We start from the raw sequence: 18314 nt of genomic DNA on the forward strand, positions 1-18314 counted from the left end.
AAAAAAAAAAAGGAAAGCATTAGAGTAAAGAATCTGATGGGTGAGGAAACACGGCAGCATGATTGTGTCTTTAACTTACCCACGACAGCGTAGCCTCCTGGCACTATGGGGTAGATGGTGCCATCTGTGTGAATGCCATCTGGGAACCAGGCTGCCATGCTTTCTCCAACCAGACGACCAAAAGCTGCCCCTGAAATACACATACACACACACACAAAGTCACGAAGAAAAAGAGACTCAGAACCAATATTGGGCCTAATACCAGCTGGGAGCAGTCATTGTAAGATGACACTACTGTAAGGTATTACTGCCTTAACGTGGCAATTGGGTTTTGTCTTCAGAACGGAGAGAAAAAAAAAACTTTCTCTCTCTCACAGAAGCCATTTGTCCAATGCTTTACTTACTACAGCTAAGGTGAAGATATACTCACCTCAGCCAACTTGATATTTGAAGATAATTGTTAGTGAAGGAAAAAAATACAGGGCAGTAACGTGACACGACAGCTAACCTGGGTCTGTGCAGAGGTAACAAAACAGAAGTCATTTTTACACTTTTATTACCTTTGGACAGAGCCAGGCTAGCTGTTTCCCTCTGTGTGCAGTCTTTGTGCTAAGCTACGCTAACTATTCCTGGCTGTCGCTTCATGTTTACCATACAGCCAGGGAGTGGTATTGATCTTCCCATTTAACTCTCAGCAAGAAAGTGAATTAGTGTATTTCCAAATGTCAGACTGTTCCTTTCATATTTAGAGGGGATGGTACAAGTAACTTCTTATTTAATGTACAAGTAACCCTGTTGGATTTTACACAGAACTTTTCTTATTTGTTTCTAAATAACACATCTACCTCACTTCTTTCTCATAGACACACACACACACACACACACACACACACACACACAGTCACACTCACACAGCCATTTGCTTCTTACCAATGACAAATACTGGCATGAAGGCTCCGCAGGGCACTGGGATGGTGGTGGCCAGGGCAGACATCCAGAACTAAGAAAGAAAAAGAGGAAGATAAAGAAAGAGAAGACAGACATAAAAAGAAAGAACAGGGTGGCATTTCAATTAGCTTCAATGCACCATCCTGCGTGCCCCCTAGATGATAGCCAAGTTGAATCCTCCACCAGCAGTGAGGAGGCGGCCATGCGAGGCTTATTGCTGAGGTTAGATTGAGCTGTCACTTTCACTCTTCATTTGACAAAGACCCTGAAATGAACCTTGGGTAATGAGCGGGCTCTGCCGATTGGCCGACACTGTGCCGGACGAGCGGAAGAGACTGCTAATTAGGAAAGACAAACAAAAAGGGAAATGTCACCACTGACAATGTGTGAGCATTATTGTCAGGTGGGTGTGTATACTTAACTGTAAGGCTGGTATGATCATTCTTTAAAAGAAAAAGCTGCTCTGATACTTTTAAATGACAATTAAAAAGGGAACAGGTTCTGGAGTTTCTGCTGAGTTAATAGTCAAAGGTTGAACTATCATATAAACACGAAAACTGAAACAACTGGTAGAATAATCAACTGACAGAAAATGAATCAGTTACTATTCTAAAAGTCGATTAACCCTGTGAGACCTGAACTATGAAAGAATGGTCAGAAAATTCTAATTTTTCAAATATGAACTCTTTATTTGTCCCTTTGACAAAATGTAAAAAAAAAATAATTAAAAAAATAAATTCTAATTATATTTTTTGTTTGTATCACACATGTCAAAACATTTGGAAAAGTGAGGGGGGTCCACCAGGAGTCAGTATACGAGCATAAGAGTTCATCTAAAAGGGTTAAATGCAAAGTTTATGCTTGATGGTGATGCAATGAGTCCCAGAAATGTGGGTATCATATATGATACGTACGGGCTCACAGGGTTAAATATTTAAGTAACTTTTTAAAGACAGTTATTCAGCAGTTCAAATAGGTCGAGTGTTGTCTGGCTGGAAAACAACCAGAACAACAAGAGATTAGTACTGCAGCTAACTACCAAGCTACATCCATGAAAAAACAGAGACGGTGAAGAGCATGGATGAGATGGCTGCAGCTGCACAGACTGTTGTAGGTCAGTTTACAGACAAAACAACTCTTAATCAGCATATTGATTTGATCACAGTGATAAATGTTAGGTTAACTGCTCCCAGCGATCACTACTGCAGATTCTGTTGTGACTGAAAATGACGCAGGATGGATGCATCACCGCTGACTGGCCAGGGCCAAAACAAGAGGAAATCGACTAACATGAACACAATGTCAGGCTGAATGAAGGAAGCAAAACAAAATGGCAATTCAGCCCGATCGTTGGGCTAGACTCAGCACTGAGTCGGCTGAGTTTGAGGCAGGTAAACATGGAGCATAGAAACAATCTGGTGGACAAACTTTGTGGGAATAACAAGGCAAAAGTTTGCTTCATGTTCAGTCTCGACACATGTAAACACATCCAGAGATATGTGTGTATATATACAGGGCTCCAGCCTGAAACAGGTCTCAGAAAGCTGCGACCTGGCGACACTCAGTGTTTGCATGCATAAAATAAGGAGTATAAATTAGAGTACTGTACAAGCCATTACACAAACTTCATTGATGTAATAATCTCATGGTTTCAAATAGACTTTTTAATTACACTCAGTGCTCCGTCTCTCTCTCCATCCCTCCATGCTTCCATTCTCTCCTTCTCTTCCCGCTCCCTCTGCTCTGTCTATAGTTAGCTGTAATTAAGCCCGGCTGCCATGGTGAAGTAATGGATCTCCTTCTGTAACCTTACACTGCCGCCGTTTTCACACCCCGCACTGCACATACACACATACACATATGTGCGTAGGTGTGTTCACACACACCTACACACACCGTGACACAGACTCAGTGACGAGAATCAGAGCTGAACGCAGCCGGGTGCCAGGGAGTAACAGACACACAACCAGTTGAATACATAAAATAAGCCTCGTGGGAAAATAAGACAGTCCTGGGATATATAATAATTCCTTATATTTCTCTTGAAATGTCTTTCCCTTCCTCTGTTATTCCTTCTTTTTCTCTCAGCCATTACAACGTTAATAAGAGCTAGAAAGGTTTAAAGGATCTGGGAACTCATAACATAGGCTTAACTTTATTACAGAGGCCATGAACTCTGAGGAGTGTGTGTGTGTGCATGAGTGTCCCCCAGTGTAGCTGTGGGGACATAACGTCAAAACCACACTGAGCAGAGAACAATGCAATCCAATGCAGTTGTAAATTTACAGTCAACCCATGAACTCCACAGTAACTGAACACAGATGAAGGTGTGCCCATACACTCGTGATTTTTTTGGTGCTCATCAACAGCAGGAGAAGACAGAACGTAGGTTTCACCATCTGAAACTCACATTATACCAGATACTGCCTCTGACGTGCAGCTCTAATGTATGTAGATGACAGTGTAATCTGGACCAGCTGTATGTTTACCCATTATATCACGGTCACACTACGCACTTGAACACAGGTGAGCGTGACAGGATGCTGGCTGCAGTTTCTTCTGACCCTGGCAACCACACTGATGAGTTCGCTGTCTTCAAAGTTACAGTGGCCCACGGGTCCCCCTTCAGATAGCTCAAGGTTGCCAAGGAGATGGACTAATAACCATTAATACACAATCCCCTCTGGCTAGAACTTTGGGTCCTCATGTATTTATGCTGATTAAAGTCTCATAATGTCCTCAGCCTCAAGTACACACTGTAGAAATATTTCATTACAAGTCTATGAACAGCTTTGGAAATGTTATATAATAGTGAAAGTACAGAATTATAACCTGCAGATTACACTTGAAGTATCAAAAGTAAAGGTGCTTATTATGCAGAATTGTTCCTTTCAGGATTATCACAGTATAATGAAGCTATTGCAATATATTCATCTACTGGGTTATTATTATCTACACATTTTCATGTACACAGCATTTATATGTTGTAGCTGGTCAAGATGAAATTTATTTCAGCTACTTTATACAACTACTATGCATCTGTGCTCTGTCTTTTTACAGTGTGGTATCTGACAGTGGTTAGTTGCTCAGTTAAGTAGTTAAGAGCAGGAGTAGTGATGAAGAACTTGTGAGACTTCAAATGCATGCCAATCAAAACTGTATTATAATACATGTTGTGTATTGTATAGTGTTAATTAAAGGTAATAAATTGGTGGACCTACACCAGAAATCACATCGAAGAGATGGAAATATACTGATTTAGGACCTGAAAGGCATTGGTTAAGCTCTTATTGATCTCTTGTGTTAATCTGTGTTGACTATATGGGAAATATTTATGAATTATCCCCATGCTGACATACAGTAGATGCTGTACAACCACGCAGTGCATTATCTACATAGAAGAAACAACATCCGGTACTAGACATTTCTGTGGAGTCTCCTGTGAACGCTGATGAACTGCTTCTGGAGCCTTGTAAACTCTTCATGGTGGCCTTTGTGGCGAAGCCATAGTCTATGACACAGTGCACTTCCACTGGGACTTACAATAACATCCTTATCAACAAATCTTTCTGCCTCACACTTTATGTGAAGTAGGTGTGTTTGCACTTTCATACACTTTTATATCTTATACCTGTAACTGCCATAAAAACGTGGAAGGAAAGTAAGTCCTTCATTGCAGCCTTCATTCTGCTCCTTCCAGCATCCTGATAATACACGGTTTATATATAAACAACAGTATATAACCAATTTGACTGCATGTGTAAGACTTTAGCTCAGAGAGACAACTCAACAGCCCGACTATTTGGCCATAACATAACTGAAAAAACACTACATCAGTCTCACTGCCTTCAAACTTTCTTGCCAAACACAATTGGTATGATCTGACAAATAACTTTATAGGTCTGTGTTTTTACAAGGTTATAACCTGGTCCTGCTGAAACTCCTCCTAGAGTTTACAAGATCTTAGAAGCGGAGTATACAGCACATTTACTATGAAGAGAAAAAAAGCAGGTGGATGGTTTTGAAGTCTGATTCCTTGAGCACAAATTGATATGGTATGACAGTGTAACTGAGAGCTGATCGTTTTTGACGAGACACATTAGCATTTCCGGACATGTTTCTATGACCTTTATTTGCTCTGTTCCTATTTAAATCCTCCTAGCTATTGCTAGATCCAATTCTTTGCAGCAGCAATGACTCACTTACCCCCGGAGGAATCATTAATTTTTCATCTAATCTTATCTAATGTAATCTACTAAGCGTACATCTTGCTGAGGTAATGCACGACCATCAACATTTATGAGGATCTGCGACCTCCAACTGAAGGGGGACTTTGATAAACCATCAGAAGAAGCAGAGGACTTGAACAACAATACAAGACCTGATTGGTTTGTTAGCTTCAAACCCTACACTACGCTATAAAAAACAAGTTGAAGACGTGAACGAGAAAGCGGCTAACATAAAACACTCCTGCTTTCAAATCCAATTAAAAATTCCTTAATGAGCCACATGGAATTTGACGGTAGTTTTAATGAGACTTAGAGTATAAGTTATAGATCTGCTTCAGGGCTGAACTATTTTAGAAGAAAAAAATAACTAAATTCGGTCAATATATGTGACTAAGATTTCATCAGTAGACATGATTACAAATGCATTTGCTGAGCAAAAATAATAACAGCTGCCTTTTTATAATTCTGGGTTGGATTCAACTATGACCTGGGCCCAAGTTCAGTTTAGGTAAAAACAGCTTGCAGATGCTGTAGCTGACTTAAACCTCCTCAAAAAATGTAACTGCATGTCCAGGACAACAGATCTCTGGATGTAACACCAGTTATATAAGTAAATGGAATTAGTGAAGTATATGTAACTCACCACTGCTCTAAATCCTACAATATATTAGAACCTACGTTGTTGGTATCTATGGCAGGACTCCCGTTAATCCCTTGCATCAACTATAAATCCAGTTAAAGGCAGTTGGAAAAAGGCCAGATTCTGTTGTGGGGGGAATCTCTGGTCTCTGTGCCAAAGGGCTGGAGACAATAAGCAGCCAAAACAAACCGATATGATTGATTTTCAAGATGGGATTTAAGTAAGGGTGGCTCTCAAAATCAGCACAAAAGATTGTGTAAAGTAAGAGACCCACACAGTTTCCTTCCTGATAATCAAGTCTTGACCCTTGTTTTATTATGTAACCCATTTTATATTATGACTCAAGTATTATACAAGTCCTGATTTTCTCCTGCAGCTGATGAACAGAAACAAGGAACAGCCAATCAAGAGCTGAGCAAGAGCTGAGGATAATAAATGGAGTGTGAAAAGAAAAAAGCTGCATCTTAATGTTTGATTGGTTGTTTCATAAGAGTCTAAGACTGTGGTGTGGAGGCTTAGATAGAGAGTGAGCCCCTTCCTATACCTCAGGTCATCTTCAACAGTCTGCTCAATCAGGCACTTTGTCTTCAGCTTGTGGTATGTGACTGCCCTCACCACAGTTTATTCAAACACTTGAAGTGGTCCTTATTTGTCTGACAAGCAGCATTTTAGGTCATAATTATTGAGCTTTCACAATAAAAGCAAAAGGTCTTAGGGAGGAGGTCTGAGTGGGCGACTGGGCATGTGAAATATTTCATGTCCTGTCTCCTACTTCAAAATTGGTTTTCCTTTAACTTTAAAGGCAAGTATTCCCTATTAACCATGACCACAAACCCTTACTGAAACTCCATGAAGTGGATAAAGATGCCCACATTTGACCAGACCTTAACCAGAGAAGTGACAAATCAGAAAATACTAGTGTAGTATCATGACCTTGGCAACATGATATTTCAATATAATTTGTTCAGCTGAATAAATGTATCTGCCAATGCAATTTTCTGCTGAGCTGTGCACTTGAGGTTATAATTTTAAAATGTAAAGACATGAGCCACTGTAATGCTTAAGTATAACACTAGCTCCTGCTATAACACTTTAGAAAGAAGCAGAGAGGCAGACCTAGAGCTGCAGATTAAGTTCATGTGAATACTGGCCTATAGATTAACTGCATATTAAATGTACATTGTATTATATATTTGATCAGTGCTACATGGATTTTTTATCGGATATCATTAACCTGAACTGAAAATGATCCCACCTTACTGAAGGATAACATGTTTTATCATCTCTTGAATTTAAAGTTCTCTTATCCTCACTCTCAGTGTGGAATTTTTTGCTAATAAATTCTATACAACTACACAAAGTATTTTGGAAACTGACCCTTTGCTAAGCTGAGTCGTGTTGCTGCAGCTGTCAGGCTTTCCATAGTACGCAGTTTACAAAGATAATTGTGGCAGAAGTGCCACTCAAAAGTCAGAATGTTTGAAATAGTGGGTCCTTTGGACAGTGGTGGACATGAGCAGGTTTCACATTTCCTGTCAAATTTGCTGACTAAAATGACGACTGTTGCTTGCAGGTTTTAGCCACTTTAGAAGGGTAGTTAATTAGGCTACTGCTAACTCTGTGACATGGTTGAAAATGCTGTCGCTGGCTGACTTCTGATGTTTCTAGCTGATTCCTTTAAGAGGTTTAAATGTGCAAATGGCAAAATGAAAATACATGTTCCATGGAAAAAGTCAGCATCCTCAACAGCTGGTGATTCATGTCGAAGACACGGAAATAAAGAAACAACATTGTTCTTGTATGGTTGTCTAGTGCTACAGTAGTTAGTCTTACAAGTATAATAAGGAGAAAGTTTAAGATTAAACTGTTATTCCATTCTAACATAATGCTGTTTAGCTGTTCACCTTACATACTGGATAAACACAACAGAGGATAGATTTCACAGATGTAAGATGCTTAATTGTTTGGAGTATTTTTGGTTTTGAAAAAGTTAAATACAGCACCCCAGAAACGCTTTATAAGCCATTACTCCTAATACAGCCCCATGTTCAGTGAGTTTTAGCAAACTCACTGCTCAAAGCCTGTGCAGCACAGCTCAACACCTGTTACAATTCAACTTGATTTATTGTTTAACATATTTCAACAGAAATTAACTACTACTACTAATTCCAGTGACTGGCATATATGAAGATAGAGAGAGAAACTAAAAGGGAGAAAACATCAAAAACATTAGAAGTGAGGTAGAAGGGAGAAGTGGAGGATACTCAGGTCAAGGGCAACAGTTCTGACGTAGTATCCAGGACATTTATACTCTATTTAATTTGTCAGTCATCTGGGAGCCCTCTGTGCTTGTGTGCATGTCACATTCAGAGGACAGTCTATCGCCTGGGGGCCTCAAGGGACCCTAAGGGGCCCTTCTTCTATTCCCACTTCAATTACAGTCCCCACCAGTTCTCTGTCACTCTTACACACATGTGCGCACACACACACAGATAATAGAGGACTCACTCAGGCTGGAGGACACCCACGCACACACACAGAATCACCCCTGTATTAATAAACATATTCTTCACTAAGAGCTGCTGATGTACATAATTGCACACCACTAAAAATAGCCTTTAACTACGAAGCATGCCAAATTAGTTTGTGTGTGTTCCATGTATTTCAATACACAAAACCTACCTCAGCACAGGTGCAGTGAACTTTACGAACAGTGGCATTTCAGCCTTTTCACTTTTTCTGTCTTGTTTTTCGCCGTTCAAAAACACGTGTAATTAAAGTTTTCATAGCAGCTTCACTTGCTGACCTGCTGACGAGAACTTTGCGTTCCACGCACCTTTACTTTCAGGAGTTTAGCAGCTGGAATAAAAGCCTTCATCAAGTTTCGGCATGAAAAGGAGCAACAAGACAAGATGGCTGCCACGTCGAATAAAAGAACCATTCATTACCAAGAAGGAAAGGGAGAGAGCAATCGCCCCTTTGAAAATCACCAGGCTGAATCCAGGAAAACCAAAGGCTGTAATTAGACAGAGCCATTACAGCCCGACTTTGAATGCTGTGTGTGCGCCATATGAGATTCTGGCGTGTGTACATGCGTGTGTGTGTGTATGTGTGAGTAAGTGAGAGAGAGGGAGAGAGAAAGAGAGGACAGGAATCAGTGTGTGCCCGTAGATGTTAAGAGCAGCCATATATGAAATTTGTGCAGGTGGGTGATTAAAGTTAGAATAGTGCGTATATATGTGTGTGTTTGTCCTTATACTGAATGCGTCTCATCTATATGTCAAACATAGGAAATGCTGTATCTGTCTTTTCTAACCCTATACATACAAAAATGCAAGCACACACACCATCTGTGTGCTGGACGTCACACTGGGTGGGATGACGCTGAAAGCCATCAGATCGTTTCGCTAAAGGACAGAGGGAACACACTGGGACACACGGACACATGCCCTGACACACACACACACACACACACACACACACACACACACACACACACACACACACACACACACACACACACACACACACACACACACACACACACACACAGGAATGACAGAAGGATGGCTGGGTTTCATCAAGAGAAGTTGATTTAGTGAAGCTGACTTTAGACAGAAATCAAAATTGGTTTTTGACAATCATTTTTTGAGAGTCAAAGAGAAACAAAAGGATCAGAGAGACGTTCTCTGTTGTACAGCTCAAAAACAATGACAAAGAGACAGTGAGTCTGTTACTGCCATTACAGCAATACACACTGTCACACCATCAGTTTCTGTGCTTACATAACTTTGAAACTGGAGCCTCTGGCTAGTGGTGGATACTCATTTCAGGATTTTTTTTAACCACACTTTGCTGTGCAGGCTGCTTGGCAGTAGTTTAGCTTAACTTATTTGTGGATGGATCTGTGTCTTTCTCAAGTTCTTGGTTGTTACATGAAGTGTAGTAATATGTAGTACCACATCTTTTGTTTCTTAATTTAAAGGCTGTATGAGTATGACTTTAAAATATTTGACTTGGAAGACTTCAAGTGGTAGAATTAAAAAAAAAAACAAACAAAAACAAAACTGCCAGATAAAACATTCGACTAATCTATTCAGCTAAATCTATACATAGGAGCTTTAAAGCAACTGTGTAGCTTCTGTTGGGCACTGGTCACTTTGGCAACCATCCATACCCACTAAGTATGAAGAAGGAGTGTTCAATTTTTATGCCCCACGTATGTGGAGCAAACTCCCTGAGAGCTGCAGGTCTGCTTCAACTCTCAGTTCCTCTAAATCAAGACTTTTTTTGTTTGCCACTGACTTTTATTAATTCAAATAATTACTCATTTCTTGCACTACACTGAAACTTTCACTCTGGTTTTTCTTCGTTTTTTGTTTTCTATTTCACCCTCTTTAATCTCTGTCTAAATGCTTTTTTTTTAAATATAGTCTTATGTTGCTTTTACATTTTGTCTTGATGCCTTTTATGTTTTATGTAAAGCACTTTGAATCGCCTTGTTGTTGAAATGTACTTTACAATTAAACCTGCCTTGCTTTATTTTGCCATTATGAACCACTAGTGCACTTAAGGTGGTGTATTCCTCTTTAAACTTTAATATGTTAATGGTGTAATTATTTTCCTGTAGCCACCAAATTGCACAACAGAATGGGTTATGTATTATCAATTACCTGACTTGTGGCAAACATAGTGCTGTGCCTGTTTACTGAATATCTCAACCATTCTCTGTTTTCGAACCAAGAGCTGTCACTGTCACTTTATATGACACAGATTTAGATAACAGATTTAGTTTAGAAGCCATATTTCCAAAGGGTTTCTCTAAATCTATCTGCAGCCAACTGCCCACACCCAAGCATATACAACCACATAAACCAGCATCTTTCTACTCTGCACCCACTTTACTTGCTGTATGAAGTCCACAACACACACACACACACACACCATGCTGAGCTTGATGCAGTGAGGGGAGATTTACAACCTTTGTTTTTTGTATTCATAAAGGACATTTCATTTCAGCTGAACAGAGCAGCCCAAATAAATAAAGGTTACATAAAAAAGCCAATCTAAACACAACACAAGCAGCACTCTCCTCCATATAAGAAAAATGAATATAGTGTCACTGTTCAACTTGTTTTTTGTTTTTTTTTCTGTGAGGCAAAGAGTGCAGTGATGTGGTTGCAGTACTTCATATCACAGTTGTTATTTTTTGCCCTCACTAACACCCAGGGGAGTTAAGCCAGGTACTGATACGTTTACTGCATATCCAGCTTCCCCTTACAGGAAGGTGGATATGGTGAAATCAGAAGGGATCCAAAGAGTTTATATGGATGCTTTTTTGCTGTCAGATATACTCATGATACGGCCAACATTTCTAAACACTGTTTGTTATGAGAAGATCGGGCAGCCTTGATGTAGGCCTTCAGGTATGCACCTTGTTTGTGTGCTTTCTAGTTTCTTACAGTTTGCAGTTTTTTGCCTTGACCACTGACACAACAGTGAGCTGTGTGATTAACTCTGTGGGATAAACCAGGACAGGTATGTTGCTAACTCGAAACCGTAACAAAGTGGCTGCTGTCCACCTGTCTAGCTGTGTGATGGCACTGAGATGGAAAAAAGTTATTATTCTTACTAAATATCCAATGAAAAGAACATTTCTGAAAATGCTGGATTTAGAAACTACAGATAGACAATGTTGATCAGAGTTTCTGTTACTTTAATGTGAATTCATTTAGGCTTTGCATCATTGTGAAGAGCTAAGCTTGGCTCCTTTTACATCTTTATATTATTCGTTTATGAAATCTCAACTCTCAAGTGAAGATAAATTGCTGATAGCATTTCACTGAATCAGCATCCTTTCAAATTCCTTCTTGATTCTAATTAGATTTGGCTGTCAACATCTGCAAGTAACTAAGGTTATACATTTCTAAAGCTAATGTAGAAAAGTTTAAGAGGGACATTCTCTTGAAATTGATGTGACATAAGGTCATTTTTTTCTAGAGGAGAGTCAGTGGTCTGCAGGTCTTACTAAACTATAAAAACAGACAGCCCTCTTGCTGTCACAGAGTGGTGTTACAGACTGATGTTTCTGATGATCTTAGAACAGTTTGGAGAAGGAAACTTTAATCTTAGTTGTTGTGGAATAAGAGTGGACACAATCTGCCACTAGTGACATTTGTTATTTTAACTGTCAACAGCAGCTAAAAATAAGAGGCTCCTGCTTCATTGTTTTCTACATTGGCCTTTGCTAATAAAAAAAGACTGAAAAAAGACTGAAAAAGAGATTTAAAAAAAAAAAAAAAGTTAGCTAAGAAATCTGTTAGTGTCAGAGCTGAACAAATTCGGGAATGTCACAGATCCTGGGACTGGATCAAACATGGAACCAGCTATTGCAGCCCATCCTCAGCCTCACTTAGGTGAGTTTCACAACTTACTGTACATCACCTCATAATATCCTCATAAATCCACATTGTCTACAGATTGGATTCGATTTCTTGGCCCTTCTTTATCAAACAGGACATTGTGAACCCCAGACATTCGTAGTGGGTTAGCCAGCATTAAGTTTAACACCTGTAAGTATTACAAGATGTGCTCTGGTTCTATATTTTTTCATGGAAGCCATTAGTTCTTTTACTCAATGATATAGGCCCCTGGAAACATAACCTTTGAACACAGTGAGTGGGGGGATGGTCCACTTTCCAGACATTTTTGTAACATGGTCTCACTTTGTTCGTTACCACTGGTTCAATTCACACTCTCCTCATTATCTTCCTTTATCTTTTATGTCACTATATGAACCAGCATCAAACTGTATGTATGGATTTCACATATTGTGTCAGTGAATGAAGGATTTACTAATACATATAGTACATCAATTAAAATAATAAGGGAAGTTATTTGCACTACAACACTTTATCTGCCTCACTAAGTGCAATACTTGGCCACCATAGGGCAACATGCTCATATAGGTGCAATACACGGACTACATCTGCACTACCGCTACCTCCTACTTGCACATGAGTATTTATGCACGTGCTAACTTCGGCTTCCTTATCTTATCTTATTTTCACTTTATTTAATTGTTAATTGTTTAAATTTCACAGTGTTTATATATTTCTGCTCTAATGTTTATTTTTATTTTCTCTAATGTTATATTTATTTCTCTACTCTAATGTTTATATGTTTATATTTCTACTCTTATATTTTCTACTCTAATGTTTATATTATTGCCCTTATGTTTAGATTTCATTCTTGTTCACGTCTTGCTCTGAATGGCTTAAACTGGGACCTGAGTACTAATTTCGTACCATAACATGTAAATGTCCTGGTATGACAATAAAGTTCCTTGATCCTTGATCCTTGATTTTCATGTATCTACTTAATTATTGTATACTTTGTATGAGTTAACTGACATTAAATAAGCTAAAATGTACATTAAAATTCCTTCATCTCATCTGAATGTCTAACCTACCTTCATGACGATGAAGAGGACCAGGGTGACGAAGACGTTGACCTGTGGGTGTTTCCAGGCTTGAGAGTGTCCGTTGTAGTCAAACTCCTCAGCAATGCCCTGTTTAGCCCATGTCCGGTTGTCCAGTAGTGTCACCAGAGACTCCTTCTGGGTGAGCTATAGGCCACAGGAAGTGACATCATCAAGCTACAGCAACCGTGCTCTGTTGTCTTTACTTTAGAGTATACATTTTATATTTTATATTTGCTTTGAGACAGTTTTCACAACAGAGCTTCAATGTGCAAAACCAAACTGACATGCAACCTCCTCAGCTTTAAAAATGAAATGATGTCCTTAAGTGCAAAATATTAACTGTATAATCATTTCAAATTCCTATGCAAGTGCTGTAGCATGGTGCTCCAACATGTCAGTAGACCCTTCACTCCTCTCTCCACAACAAGCTTGTAGCAAATATGTGCTATTCTCTTCTGTTTTGTCCTTGAGACTGCCTGTTTGTACATTCATTTTTTAACCTTTCACCATTAAACTGCACCAAGACTTAAGATGTATCCGACTCAATACGAGTGTGCTAAAAGATTTCACTGGAAATTTAAGATAGCAGGCAGTTTGGTTTTCCATAGTTTGGTTTTAAAGCTGAAACAGCTGTAGACAGTGGTAGTGACAGTGTTACCCACTGTTACAGAAATGATGACTGAGGAGTGTGAGAGTAAGACACAGGGATTTGAGATACACAACTCTGAGTGCGCTCTCTGGAGTACAGCTTTAAGAGGAGTGGGTCAGTGTAGGCAGATTTAGAGCTTCAGAAGCCTGACTCACCCTCTCAGTAGGAGCCAAGACTGAGGGAAAGAGTGTGTGTGTTTGTCTGTGTGTGTGTGACTTCTCTCCAATTACACTCCCTTCATCTGTCAAATTATCAGAATTAGAAAAGGAATATTCTATTCAACCTCAGACCTCATACGGACATACGCACACACACACACACACACACGCACACAAACACAGTTATGAGTCAACCTAGGAGCAAAAGGACAGTATGCTCGTCATGTATGACCATAAACCCTAGACTCAGGTTGTGACATCAGTTTAAGTACACTGTGTTCATTCAGTTGATGGGTTAGATGTGATGTTTCTTCCTGGTGTCCACACATCTACATTTCTTCTCATTAGTCTGCAGGTTTCCTTTTCTCATTCATTTCAGTTATAAAACCAACTGATTCAGATCCTCTGGCTGAATTAAACTTGCAGTGACTGTGTCAGCTACAGCCCTGATGACTTGTCAAGTCTGAATTACAGTCATGGCTGCAGTGAAGTGTGAATAAAAAAAAAAAAATAATAGTATATGATTAATGTGTGGGGAACCTACCTTGCCAGCCATAAACTGTCCAAAGCCAGGGGGAAATGTTAGAGTGGAAACAAGTAAAGTGACCAGTGCTGGATACAGCAGACGTCTGAGGAAGAGAGAACAAAAACAGACACAATCAGATGCTGCAGATTCAGCCAACATCAATACATTAATTCAGCTGAAGCATTCATGTTAACACTGTCCAGAGCGTAAATGAGTGAGCTGACACACCAGCCATTACTGCTTTCACTATTAATGTCACAGCAACAAGTTTTCAGGCTGATGGAAAAACACTGGTGTTCACACTATAAGCCCTGCTGTGTGTTTGTGTGTGAGCATGTCTCTGCATCATCACATCACCACGTTACCATCATGTGGACTTAGAACTGATCACCTGCACAGAACATGTACAGTAACAAAGGTGTATGTTTATTATATAGGGTAGTGTCCTTTATATTGAGTAGATTGGTATATGGTGTCTTTTACAGCACAACCACAGGACCTGAGCCAGCAGGTATATGAAACACACTTTGTTTTACAAGAAGATGTAAAGAGAAAAATACAATTTCATCATCAATACAAACCACAAATATATGAACTTGGTTCAACTAACATCTTCTAAACATGTTAGTTGACCATTTATTGCAACTTCCAAAGGAAACCTCGTGTTCAGTGACAAAGCAAAGCGATATCTAAAAGAATCAGATGCAAACAAAGACAATTAAGGTGTTTTGCTTGAGGACTGACAAACTGACCAAAGTCCCCTTTACTTGAGTTGAACACTTTTTTTAACGTGAGCAGAAATGTGTTGTTGACTCCATGAATGTACAGAGACAGGGGCAGATAGACGAGGACCTGGAGGAAAATAAGTACAGCTGAAGTTCCTGCAAAGTTTTGAAATCAGTCTTTCTCGTTGTTTGCTGTCACAACAAATGTCAGTCAAAAACCCCATGTGGAGTAAAGACTGACTAAAAAATTCTCTAGTGGTCAAAGCACAAAGAAAACTGGAGTGAGAGAGAACAGTGATAGTCCAACTTTGAAAAATGTTGCTCCCACTCCACACTGCTCACATATTTCACATTTTTTTTGAAAAATGACTGAAACGATTCATTGATAATCAAAATTGTTGCAGATTATTTATTTGTCAATCAACTAGTTAATGAATCGTTTCAGCTCCAGCTCCAGCAATCCATGTGACTTCCTGTCACATTCGTGTAAACAATGGGGAATTCGCCCTGATGTGCCTTAGTTCGGAGACCCCTGACATGAAGCTGTGTGACAGGCCTGGTAAACCCATCACATCAGTGTGTTAGACTCAATGATGGCATAAGTATGTTGGTGTTAAAACAGAAATACGTCAATGTAAAAAATGTATTTTGTTTTGTATGGAAAATAATATGAAAAGTAACTATAGCACTATATAGAGTAAATACATTTACTCTCTTTAAATGGTTATACTCACTTTTTCATGAGGAATCTGTTGATGGCCTTCTGTTTCCTGATGAACTGGACAATGAGTCGGTTCAGGTACACAAACAAAGCCCCACCAAAACCACTGGCAATACTGCAGAGAGACAGAGAGACAGTGAGACATACACACACATCAGAGAGAGCTGGACAGCTTTTTCTACTTGGCATAAAAACTAATGTGTGAAGTGAACCTGAAACTGGTTAGAATAAATTAGCTCAAGCACAAACAAAGCAAAGCATCAACTGTAACATGTTTCTCTCTCAAACCACCTCCATAGGTTGTGACCTGTGAATTTGGCCCTAATAAAAAACAATGGAAATGTAATGAGTCTCCCGTAGGCTGTATGTTAATACCAGAAGAAACACAAAGAACTGAGGATGAGGGATAAAGTGTTATGAAAAAATGAGAGATAAGAAGGGAGGAAAAAGAGAAAGTCGCTAAAACTGAGAAAAATAAAGACATACATTCATAGGAGAAATGTACTAGAAATGAACAGGGAATTACGCCAAAGAGAGAGAGAGAGAGAGAGAGATGGGGATGTGTGGGGGAGTCAGAAAAAAAAAGCAGAAAGGAGGTTTACATAAACATGCATTTAAAAGCTCAGTGGGAGTCCTCTTTACAGAGGCAAGAAGGAAAGAAAGAGGACAGAGGGAGAGAAAGAATAGACTCAGACAGCTATGCAGACAACCTAATGCTTATAAATTTATCTTGCTGCATTATTAATTCCGTCAAATACCTCTGAATAAATAATGAACAGGATGATTAGGGAGTCTTTGCCCTCGTGATGCAGCTGAGAAAAACACTGCATGTGTCCCTTTTTGTGTTCTTTGTAGTTCTCTTAAAAGGACCAAATGTCCTCTCTCTGTGGAATAGCTCAAGATTCGGATGTGGGGTTGGGGTAAAGTTCAAATGAGGGTCAGGGTACTGTTTGAGGCCAAGCAGGATTATGGGTAATGGCCTGGTAAAGGTGTCTCAGCCAAACCAGTGCTTCCTTTAAAAGCCGGGGAAAGGGGGCAGGCACTGAGGAGCTGGTGGGTGAGGTAGCCAGGGAAAAATACATTTCAGAGCTGCAGCTGATGGTTAGTTTCAGTCAAAATGTAAGAAAATAGTGAAAAATGTTCATCGTAATTTCCCAGAGTCCATGATGGTGCTTCATGATCTTGATTGTATATACTATAACCAATTATCAGATAGGTCGCTGATTAAATGTCGACTGGTCGACAAATCAACTGATTAACTGATTTATTGTTTCGGCACGAATGAATAAATAGTAAATAAATGAACTGAAAGAGTAAAAGAAAGAAATCAAAAAGAACCAAATTTATTTTTCCCATAAAAAAAAAAGACCAAAACCAACAATGAACAGATCTGCCGAACACATATTGTGTGTATCCACAGCCTGATATATCTTATTCCTCCATTGCTGCCCAAAAACTTTTAACAACACACCAGTGAGCCACTACATTTCATGACCCACTGTAGTTGGAGGATCCAACATGCACCGTTCTGCTGCTCGCTAGAGCACAAAATGTGTATGAATCCCCTGCTAAAAATAGTCCCCAAAAAATGCACATTTACTCCTGTTTGAGTGTCCAGTGTGTCTAAAGTGTCCAGTTATTTAGGAAATTATTTTGCCTTTATAACAAATGAAGCTCTTTACTGTGACCTGTTTTTTTCATCTTCAGCAGGAATGAATGTGCTTTGGGATGATGGAAGTCTGAGAGTACTGAGACACATTCTTTTCAAGGGATTTCTTGAGTATCACCCTTCTTGCCCTTGAAGGTACCTTGCTGGATGTTTGACCACTAATGGTGCTATGGAACAGTGTTGTGATGAGTGGTTCCCTGTTTTGTTACTATGTGCTGCTCTACTGGTGTTGGCCACGAGACACACAGTCTATTCTGGTGAGTAACACTGAATCTAAATGAGCTGTTTGTTTATAGGAGAACACCACAGAACGCCTTTCACTCCAATCTTTTTACACCCTGAAGTATATTTGTTGAAACCACAATCTGAAATCTGGCTATTGTGAAAACACCCAGTGAGGGTGTGATGTGGTAAAGGTTTTCACTGGATGGTCCTCAAACGACTGCAAAATGTCGTCAAATGTATGGACACATACAGTAAATTCCAACTTATTTGTATATCATCACTGCACTGCGTGTATTCGCGTGCTTTCATGTTTGTGTTTGCAGGAATCAGGTCATATTGCA

General features: G+C 39.5%; 1 protein-coding gene across 3 annotated transcripts in view; it reads right to left on the reverse strand.

The window, feature by feature from the left end:
- The window catches only part of LOC121186883 (chloride channel protein 2-like), a 143655-nt gene that overhangs the window by 39188 nt on the left and 86153 nt on the right, over positions 1-18314 (reverse strand). For all 3 annotated transcript variants that reach the window (XM_041045762.1, XM_041045759.1, XM_041045761.1), the window contains 5 exons: positions 16093-16194; positions 14652-14736; positions 13289-13444; positions 931-1000; positions 80-190 (listed from right to left, as the gene is read on the reverse strand). In XM_041045762.1, coding sequence (XP_040901696.1) covers positions 80-190; positions 931-1000; positions 13289-13444; positions 14652-14736; positions 16093-16194 — 524 coding nt within the window. The remainder of the gene's footprint in view (positions 1-79; positions 191-930; positions 1001-13288; positions 13445-14651; positions 14737-16092; positions 16195-18314) is intronic.

Source organism: Toxotes jaculatrix, chromosome 9, assembly GCF_017976425.1.
Source record: "Toxotes jaculatrix isolate fToxJac2 chromosome 9, fToxJac2.pri, whole genome shotgun sequence".
Lineage (NCBI taxonomy): Eukaryota > Metazoa > Chordata > Actinopteri > Toxotidae > Toxotes > Toxotes jaculatrix.